The sequence below is a fragment of the Siniperca chuatsi genome, linkage group LG11 (genome assembly GCF_020085105.1).
Source record: "Siniperca chuatsi isolate FFG_IHB_CAS linkage group LG11, ASM2008510v1, whole genome shotgun sequence".
NCBI lineage: Eukaryota > Metazoa > Chordata > Actinopteri > Centrarchiformes > Sinipercidae > Siniperca > Siniperca chuatsi.
Window position 1 is genome coordinate 29,160,181 of NC_058052.1, and position 10,309 is coordinate 29,170,489.

General features: G+C 45.9%; 1 protein-coding gene across 3 annotated transcripts in view; it reads left to right on the forward strand.

Annotated features, from left to right (window-relative positions):
- The window catches only part of ninl (ninein-like), a 45,980-nt gene extending 36,557 nt beyond the window's left edge, over window positions 1-9,423 (forward strand). For 2 of the 3 annotated variants that reach the window (XM_044213939.1, XM_044213940.1), the window contains 12 exons: window positions 536-2,014; window positions 3,111-3,215; window positions 4,183-4,252; window positions 4,371-4,538; window positions 4,750-4,845; window positions 5,163-5,276; window positions 5,373-5,519; window positions 5,944-6,093; window positions 6,205-6,318; window positions 6,408-6,617; window positions 7,194-7,307; window positions 7,400-9,423. In XM_044213939.1, coding sequence (XP_044069874.1) covers window positions 536-2,014; window positions 3,111-3,215; window positions 4,183-4,252; window positions 4,371-4,538; window positions 4,750-4,845; window positions 5,163-5,276; window positions 5,373-5,519; window positions 5,944-6,093; window positions 6,205-6,318; window positions 6,408-6,617; window positions 7,194-7,307; window positions 7,400-7,591 — 2,959 coding nt within the window. In that variant the 3' untranslated portion in view covers window positions 7,592-9,423. The remainder of the gene's footprint in view (window positions 1-535; window positions 2,015-3,110; window positions 3,216-4,182; window positions 4,253-4,370; window positions 4,539-4,749; window positions 4,846-5,162; window positions 5,277-5,372; window positions 5,520-5,943; window positions 6,094-6,204; window positions 6,319-6,407; window positions 6,618-7,193; window positions 7,308-7,399) is intronic. The other variant, XM_044213941.1, reaches the window with a different exon arrangement.
- Window positions 9,424-10,309: the final 886 nt, after the last annotated feature.

The following is a 10,309-nucleotide window of genomic DNA, read 5'->3' on the forward strand; positions in this document are numbered from 1 at the left end:
AAGACCACTACAGGTGAATATGGTGAACAGTTTTAACTAATAGATATCTCCATGAAACTTCCCCAGTTGATCGCTTACATTAAGATAAACATTTTTTGTATTACAAGTTTTCTGAAATAGTATGTTTTCAAATATGCAGACGAGGTTATCTAATGCTAACTTTTAGGTGTTTATTTTACTGCACTCTCTCCTAAATTCACTAAATGTGCATCTTGGGCGTTTTTCTTTCCACTAGTCTGAAAGACGACATCCGTCCAAAATCTCAAAATTGACCAGTGCATGAAAAAACTAATGTTTTTGCCTGAAGACCATCAAGTTTAGGTGCGTTGGCATGTTTTTAAATTCGGGTTAGTGCCAGATCTCACCGCTGAGAGGAGACGGTGGAGTGGAATCTTATGTATGAGTAACACAGGTGGATGATTCTGGTGTCAAAGTTTTCATCACTTAACAGGAAGTCCGACCATCTCTCAAACACCTGGTGCATTTATTATTCACACTGTGTAATTGGCCACTGTATACTGAACGCTGTGAGCAGGGAGGAAGCAGAGCAGCAGCTCTCTCAGATGAAGCTGCAGCACACTGAAGGTCAGCGCCGCCTCCTCCACCAGCTTCAGTGGGAGCGCCAGTGGCTGCAGGAGCAGAGAGGATTCTGGGAGAACCGGCTCGTCCAATCGGAGCAGGAGAAGCTGCGGTGCGAGGAGAGGGCCGGGGAGGAGCAGGCCAGGATCTGCGGTCAGTTCTCCTCAGAGAAGAAGAAGATGGAGGAGCAGCACGAGGAGCAGGTCTCCAGTTTACAGGAAGTCGTAAAGAACTCCTATCTGCAGATCAGCCAATCGGAGGCCAGTTTAGAGGAGTTCAGAGAGCGCTGCGGTCAGTTAGAGGACGATCTTCAAGCTTCTCGGGGGCGTTGCTCTGAGCTGGAAGCCAGACTGGAGGAGGCCTGCACCCAGCTGGAGGAGAGCATCGCCTTCCTGGAGTCTCAGGAGGTTTTAAATACACGCCTCGCTTCAGAGAAGCGCTCCGTGGAGGAGGAGCTGCAGCTGGTGAAGACCAGGGAGGAGCAGCTCCTGGTTCAGGTGACCCAGCTGAAAGAGGAGCTGGGAAACCTCCGGGCTGCGTCCGACAGCATCCTGCAGGACCGGGAGGTGGTGGCTGATAACTGCAGCCGCCTCTCGAACGCTTTCACCCAGCAGCAGGCGCAGCTCCGAGCCAGAGAGCAGACTGTCAGCGCCCTGCGGTCAGAGCTGGAGAGTCTGCAGGAGGCCATGAGGAACAAAGCTGAGTGTCTCTCCAAACTGACCGCTGAGCTGGACTCGCTGAAGACGGACCGCGACAGGCTGATCCAGGACCTGAAGGACCAGGCCATGGCTGTGGACAACCTGCAGCTGGAGTTGGACAGCGTCTCTGAGGAGTTAGATAGGAGGAGGAGTGCTGAGGAGAGTCTGCAGGAGGCTCTGAAGCAAGAGCAGACCAGGACCTTGCAGCTCCGGTCCAGTCTGGATGAGGAGAGGGAGGAGGTTTGTCGTCTGAGCCAGGAGAACGGGAGCTACACGCGGCTGGCTGACCAGCTCTCCACCCAGATCGTAGAGATGGAGGAGGAAATCTCCACGCTCAGAGACCATCTCAGAGAGCTCAGCTCCCAGCTCAACGGGACTGCAGACCTGGTCCTGGACCTCAGGAGGCAGCTTAACTCCAAAACCAGCGAGGTGGATCGGCTTCGGGCCGAGGTGGCGGAGGGAGCTGATCTCTTATGGCAAGCCAAGTCCTCCTCTGAGAAGCGTCACAGCGACGTTCAACAGCTGACCAACCGGCTGGAAGCAAAGCACGGAGAGCTGGACCTGGCCAAACAGCAGGTCCTCCAGCTGCAGCAGGTCCTGCAGGACTCCCAGAACCAGCTGAGGACGGCGGAGGACGACTTTGAACAGGAGAAGATGAAGATGATGCAGCAGCTGATGGAGCTGGAGACGCTGGTCCTGGCCCTGGAGGAGGTGATGGACCCGGCCAGTCCACACAGGTTTGTGGAGCATGAGACCAACTCAGAGATCCAAAACCTGGTCCAAATGATGACTAACCTCCATCTGCTGCCGTGCTTTAAACGCTGAGTATTTGAATTACTAATTGCATCGATCATCTGACTGAGACTTTTCCACAGGTAGAAACTCCCACAATGCACCGCGGCCAACTGGCTCTGTCTGGAATGCTTTAACGCTTCACCTCATCTCTAACCGAATGACAAACGCATGACATCACTGCAATAACTCCATGTTTCTGTCATCCTGTCCCTCATCACGGTGTCTTTTTGTGTTTCTGTTTTCTCTTCTCATTCAATTTTTAAACTCAAATATTTGCTTAAATTCTGCGTTGATGCATCTTGTTTTCGTTACAGTACAAACTCTGTTTGATGAGATGAAGATTCCTTCCTCAGAAAGTCCAGATTTAAGGCCTCAGTTCGCTTCAAATGAACTGTAACGTGTCACAACTAGAAACTGCAACATTTACATGTGCTTGCTGCTGAAAATTTGCAGTTGAAACATTTTAATATAGTTGAAATGGCTGAGGGAAGTCGAAGTTTTAAGTATCAGCGCTGAATGAAACTGAAGTGAAACTGGTGAAAGAAGTTGTCAAGCAAGATAAATATTGTTTTAGGCCAATAATCCTGATTTGTGTTTAGATGGAGAACGTTGTCAGACAGCAAAGATCCAACCAATGATAAACAGTAACTAAGTTTGAGAAGATAATTAAGATCTCCTGGCAGGATGGGAACATAAATCTGAATGTCATCTGCATAAAAATGTACATTTTCACACAGTTAAAGATGCCAGATGATCCGACAAGCACTTTGTTTGAAGCAGACTGAGGCCCTCAGCCATCTGATCTCTAGATACCCAAATAAAGCACTTTCTGAATCAGTGTTTTAAAAACTCTACACATTTAAATCAGCACAGTAACATCTTCAGATTAATTTCAACCATGAAATCAGGTTTTTAGTTCCAAACATGTGATTTCGTGTTTCGCAGAGAACGACTTTTGTTCCTGATGATCAGCCAGCTGATTTGAAGCTGTTTTTAGTTCCAGTAAGTTTCTGACTTGTGTTGGTTTGTCGGCTGCAGGACTCAGCTAGAGGAGGTTCGATCAGAGAACGGAGCTCTTCTGGAACGACTGACCGTCCTGCAGCAGGAAGTCCAGAACCTGGAGGACGATGTCGCCAAGAAGAGGTGAGAAAACACTGTTTTAATGACAGTTTTATTGTGCAGGTCTTTTTTTTGTCAGCATGTGATCTCTGACCCTTCAGATTAGGGAAATAGGTGCCGTTCAGTTCTGGTCGAGTACCTCTGAGACTTATACTCCTTTATCGACCCGCGTTTTCTGTCTGCAGCATTAAGCCACAAATCGGGAAGTCCAAAACAGTTACTCACTCATATGGAGGCGTCTGGTGATCACAGTGAGCAGCACCTCGTTTGAAGGCACCATGTGGCTGAGCAGCAGTATTGTATGATATTATGTGATAATGATATTTTAATTCAAATACTACATTTCCATAGATGCATTTCTTCATCCACACAAATGCTCTTCGTCCCAGTTTGTTCCTCATCATTAAATCTGAGTCACAGAGCTCAACATCGGTTTCTCTCTAAGATAAAACCTTGGTGATTTTTTGTTTTTAAAAACCAAGAAGGTTGTTTACATTTACCGCAGACTAATTATTTGAATCAAAAGCATTTTGTCATTTTTAAGTTTTTCTTAATCCAAACAAAATAAATAAAACCCCAACAATATAACACAATATTATGCATGTAACTATAAAATTGGATAGATTCAGATAAATTTACCAGGTATGAAAACTTTATTTTGTTTCACGTAGTGCAAATTGAGCAGGAATATATGTACTTTAGCTGCCGTCTGTCCGCTGGTTGGAAGAAGAAATAAGACTTGAAAACGAGTCAGACAGAATATTTTTTTCATCCAGATGATCAGAAGAGTCTTTCTGGAAACAGCAGGAAGTGTTGTTAAACCAGCGTCTGGGTTTCCATTGATCCTCGGGGATTTATCTTTTTAGAAAACGGCTCAGATCGGTGATTTAAATGTAACAGAATACATGAGAGGATCAACGTGCGAGTAATAACCTGAGATACAAAAACCCACAAGACAAGTGAACCTGAGCTCTGCTGCTTCCTCTGTCAGGAGGAAACTGGAGGAGATGGAGAGAGAGCACGAGAAGAGCAGAGAAGAAGAGGAGAGGCTGCACAAAGAGGTGAGAAACTTCGTCCTGCTGAAGTGCCATTTAGCAAGGCGCTGGCTCGTTCATCCTTGACCTCTGACCTCTGTGGGCAAAAGGAAAGACAACGTTTCTTCTTCTCCTGTGTCTGCAGAACTCCAGATATCGTGAGGAGGTTCTGGGTCTGAGCAGCAGGAACCTGCAGCTCAGCAACGACAACGCCGAGCTGAGCGCCCGTCTCCGTGGAGACCAGGAGTCGGTCCGGATGCTGCAGGAGCGCCTGGAGATGGTCTCCAAGGAGCGGGAGGACGAGGGAACTACGGTGAGCAAAGTCTTTCCTTCTCGTCTCTTTCATCATGTTTCTCTGACTCTCCGGTGTTTAGAAATATATCTTGATGTTTCGACGAGCATCTACAGATTATAATGTGATTTTCAAGAACGCACTCAAAGATGGCGTCTTGTTCTAACAAGGATCTTTCGAGTGAAACATTTTCAGATCCTTGTGAGATTGAGGAGTCGTGGTCTGGTTTCAGGTGCGGCGGCTGCAGGAGGCGGCGGTGCAGCAGCAGGAGGTCTGGACGCAGGAGAGACAGCTGCTGGAGAGAGAGCTCAACTCCTACAAGGAGAAGGTACCATCGTTGGTCCAATACACCTGATCCTCACAGGTCTTCAGATGCTGTGGAACAGGGACTTTTAGTTCCTGGTTTAGTTCCTGGAACTCTTTACTCGAAAAGGGGCAACTCAAGGTCCACTTACTAGCCTTTTCAGAGCTTTAAACTCACCGTCTTCATCAGTGGACTGGCACAGGTGTCATCACATGACTGAGGTGGTTGTATATGTGTGGAGAGGAACATACAGAACCGATGACCTTCAGTCATCTCAGTATACGTGACTGTGTGTAAGTATGTTGGCAGCACAGAGATTTAATTTCATTTAAATTTCTCAGCTGGGCCGTCTGTCGGAGCTGGAGGCGGAGCTCAGCAGTGCGACTCTGAAGCTGCAGCGGTCGGAGGAGGACAAGGCCGAACTGCTGAGAGAAGCTGACGACCGAAACAATAAGGTCACTCGCAGCTCAGTAACGACGGCGTGAAACTACAGAATCTGCTCAGACGCCACCAGTTTTCTCACCGCTGAGTGTGATTTTTGTCTCCGTCAGGTGGAGAAGCTGCAGCAGGCGGCGCTCTCTCTGGAGTCGGAGGCCGAGCTGCTTCGCTCTCAGCTCCACGCCGTCAGTCAGGAGAAACTCGGCCGCGCCCAGGAAGCGAGCGAGCTGCGGAGGAAGCTGCGGGACGCTCAGAACAAGGTCCGTACTGAAGAAACAGATCATCAATACGTCAGACACCACTAATTATTGATCATTAAAATGGTTGAACTGCTTGTACTTTGATTTGACTTTGTGTTGCTTTAAAAAGCTTGAGAGCCGGTAAAATCAGTTTAATCTAATTCCACGTTTTCCTCTGTGTGAAGACGCCATTATCTAATATCAGCTCCACTAATATAATTTAAAGGTCTGGTACTTTTTGGTGTGACTGTCCATGAAACAATTGCTCAGTTTCACTTAAAGTAGTTTGTCTTCCTGCGTCTCATTATCGTAACCGTGTGACGCTGCGGTGGAGGCATCATGTGACACGGAGGTAGACTGTGTGTCCGAGGGGACGGACAGGTGACTCCTCCCAGTCTGTAAAATGTCATCAGCTTCCGTCTCGCGCCGTTGTTGTGGTTGTCAGGTGGAGGAGCTGGAGACCAGCGTCAGGAAGCTGATGAGGGAGCAAGAGGAGCTCCGTCAGGCTCTGGAGGAGCAGGATGAGCGGGCCTCCATCACTCTGCAGGAGGAGACCCACAGACTGAGAGTCCAGAACCAGGAGCTCCAACACAAGGTACCAGACAGCAACCGTTAACGGTCTGAAACTCGTGCACTGAACTAAATATGATCCCAGGTAACTGAGGATTCATCTGAGCGATGAAGCTGACTGCTTGATGTTTCTCAGCTGTCGGAGCTGCAGGTCCAGGGTCTGGAGGTCCAGAAACTGACCCAGGAGCAGCAGAACCTGAAGACCAAACTGAACGAGCTGGCGACGGCACGGACGCAGGCTCAGGACCAGGTCAGGACTACAGCTAACGACGGTCTGCTGATCAGTACTGACCCCTGAAATCAGAGTCTTATGTTCAGACCGTGTCCTCCTGTCCTCAGGCGGCGCGGGCCGACGCGGCGCTCAGCCTGGTTCAGGCGCAGCACGTCAGGCAGCTGCAGGAGCTGCAGGAGCGGGCGGGGGGCGGCTGCAGGGAGCAGGTGGAGCTGCTGCAGGCCCGGCTGGTGGAGGAGCAGAGCAGGAGTCAGCAGCTGGAGGAGACGCTGAGGCTTCAGGCCCAGCAGAGCAGCTCCCAGATCAGCACGAAGCAGGTAAACGCACAAAGGTCAGAGGTCATCGGGTTTTTCACATTTTAACTTCGATTATTCTACAGATGAGTTTTCTCCCAAACCAAACGCACTCCAAACTCTTACTGCCGCAACAGTAGCAACACCGCAGTGTAGAAATACTCTGCTACACGTAAAAGTACAAAAGTATCAGCATCAAAATAAACTTAGTGCTCGTTATGCATATATGTATAATATATATTACTGGATTCTAATTATGGATTAATGTGTTCAGCACTTTAATGCTGAAGCTGGAGCTCATTTTACTTTATATTCTGCTGGTAGTTTAATCTGTAATATTACATCATTTATTAGTGGATTATATTTAGTTTTAATAATCTGAATCTACAAAGTCAAATCAAATCAATGTAGTGAAGTAGAAGAATAAAGTAGCAGAAAATGGAAATACTTAAGTAAAGTACAAGAGCCTAAAAATTGTATTTAAGTACTTTAGTAAATGTACTTAGTTACTTTCCACCGCTGATCTTCACACGACGTCAGTGTGAACGCTTTGATGTCAGCTCGTACATGTCAGTGTCTGAGAGTGCGTGTTGTGTTCAGGATCAGTACGAGAAGGCGATGTCCGCCCTGCAGCAGAGGACCGAGGAGCTGGAGACCAAACTGAAGGGAGTCCGGACGGTTCTGCAGGAGAAAGTCCAGCAGCTCAAAGAACAGGTCAGTCTTCAAACAGGTTCTCACATGCCGTCCACATACTTTTGGCCATACTCTTCCTGTAGCGCGACGTGTTGTCTTTGTCTCGTCTGCAGCTGGCGAAGAGCACAAAGTCCAGCGTGTTGCTGAAGGATCTGTACGTGGAGAACTCGCAGCTGATGAAAGCTCTGCAGGTCACCGAGCAGCGGCAGAAAAACGCAGAGAAGAAGAACTTCCTGTTGGAGGAGAAAGTCAACGCGCTCAACAAACTGCTGAGAGAGATCGTCCCCGCGGCGCTCGCCACGTAGCCGCCGAACGACCAACGCCTCAGAACTGTGACGCAGCTTCAGCTGGTCTGAGATCAGTTTCAGTAAAGCAGCTTCAACATGGAGACGTCCAGCATGTGTTAGCCTAGCTTAGCACAAAGACTGGAAGCAGGGGGAAAGTGTTAGCCTAGCTCCTAGTCTGGAGTGAAACAGCTGCAGGCAGCAGACTCTACCTGCACTCAGACAGGCTGATGTTGCTCGGTGACACATTTGCTTAATTATCTGGTTACAGGTGAGAACGGTGACGTGTGTCGCAGACGAAGGTTTGATTAGATCTATTTATGGATGAACAGCATAACGTGAGAACCAGACGGACACAACACACGTCACATGAGATTAAAGACTCTTAAAAACCAAAATCACATCATTACTCTCCGGTGATTAATAAAACGAACGACGTCCGACTGGCGGTGGGATTGTTCCTGCTGGCTCGCTGGTTTACTGGGACACCTGAACGCCATCGTTAACGTTCTCAGTAACACAAAGGTGTGTCAGTAACCCGTCACCTGACTCTGTGTCCGTGTGAGGATCCAGGCAGACGTCCAGTGTGGTGCAAACAGAGCCATGTGGGTGCTGGTTTGAGCTACATCTATATATCTAAAGGTAAACCCGGGATTCCTGTCTGACTGCCGACTACTGTCGTCTTCTCAGCCAATCGGAGCAGAGTAGAAATCAAACACTGTGAGTCCTGTTGGATTTATTAATATGTGAGGATAAAGTTCAGGCCAGCAGATGGATGCTGAGATAAAACTTTTAACAATCACGGAGGAATCGTACAACATTGTACTATTTTTAGTCTTTTTATTTAGCTGATGACAATTAAATGGTGCATGACATCACTTACAAGTTTAACATTATAAATTCTCTTATTTTTATCCTGCAGATTTACGTCAAAGTTTCCCTAAAATACGACTCAGATTTTTTTAAATTTGTGTGTATGAGCCTCTGGGGCCTCCGTAGTTTCCTGTGCCTTTGCTCTGATAGTTTACTTCACAGTGGCGTCAAAAGTTCATGACTTTCTCAAAATCCTAACAAGCCTCACTGCCAGCAGACGTCTCGGCATCATGTTGGGATTTCCACCAAACTACATTTAAATTATCATGAATTTTATGTCAATGGTTTAAGTTGCCTGAGGAAATAAAATCTCACTGTGTCCCTGTGAAATAAATAACCAGTCAACAGGTGAGATGTTGATGTATAGTTTGACTCGCAGGTAAAGGTCAGGGTCTGTGTGTGTGTGTGTGTGTGTGTGTGTGTGTGTGTGTGTGTGTGTGTGTGTGGGGGCGTGGCCTGTTTAGATGAGTCATCGCCAGCCTAACCTGTAACAACTTCTATTCAACAGGTGAATGTTTCTGTCTGTTCTCCCCAAAGCTGCTTTACAGAAACTGAACTTTTGTTTCTTCTAGAAAGACGAAGGAAAACCAGTCTGACACACACACACAGACACACACACACACACACACACACACACCTGTACACCTGTACACCTGTACACCTGTATGTAAAGCAGGACGGCACTAGTCTGAAGTATTTGAGCCATGAGGGTATTATGTTTTATATATATATTTTTTAGTATTTTGGTGAATGTGGAGTCGGAGTGTCTGCAGGCAGCTGCTGTCCTGATCACATGTTCAGGTAGTCTGTAGGTTTTCCCTCAGAGTGAGACCTCCTGCTCTGATTTACTGTCCTTCCTGTTCAGGTACAACAAACCAAACCCCACCTGTCTGTGGACCAAAGTGTGAGACAGACAGACGTCATCATTGTATGCTGATACTGTAACGTGATCCCACATTAAATTATCTGTTTTTAAAAGAGTTGTGACATTAAAAAAAACTGCTTTTTATTTGAAGTCTTTAAAACTGATTTGGTGTCTGAAACATCTGTAATTAAACTACGTTAATGTCCCGTGCAGCATTCAGGTAAAATAGGAAACTACAGACTACTGACAGGAATTTAGACCTGCAACAGTTTTTTTTATTTAAAGAAATAGTAAAGTGTGAACTAGCTGCATATAATACAGCAGTACCTCATTAATGGTTCATTATTATTATTATTAGTGACACAGAAGCATTTATTATTGCTTCTGTTGTATTTTGATGTGAAGATGTCAGTCACATTGATACGGTCACAAATACAGTCAAGATCGAGTCCTTTTAATATTGATCGGATGCTTTTATTTACCTAAATGTTGATTTAAATACGTATGATACATTAAAATAACAGTAAAAGGATTGGAAGCCGATACCGCTCCATTAAATTATGTCCAGATCGGCCCGATACTGATCGCTATCGATCATTAGCATTGATATCGGGACATAGGGACTCTAGTTTAAACTTCAATAAACAAAAGGTTTGTGTTTGATATTTGCACAAAACCAAACGAGTTCAATGTTCCTGTAGGAAACACTTAATTAATCAATTGCCTTTATTATCAATTAATTTTGTTTTTAAATGTTACAAAAACCAAAAATATAATTTACATTTAATCACAAATTAAATAGAAATATTAAGAATGTACAGCTTTGAAATATTTGTTCTAAATGTTTAGTCTTTTTTGAATTTCTTGACTTTTTGTCCAGAATTTATCCAAAAATGACTAAACTTGAGCACCTTGAATAAAATAAAAAATTGCACCACTTTAAATGTTTAAGAGAAAAATTCAAACCACATAAATCCAGATAAATGATTTTCAAAGCAAAA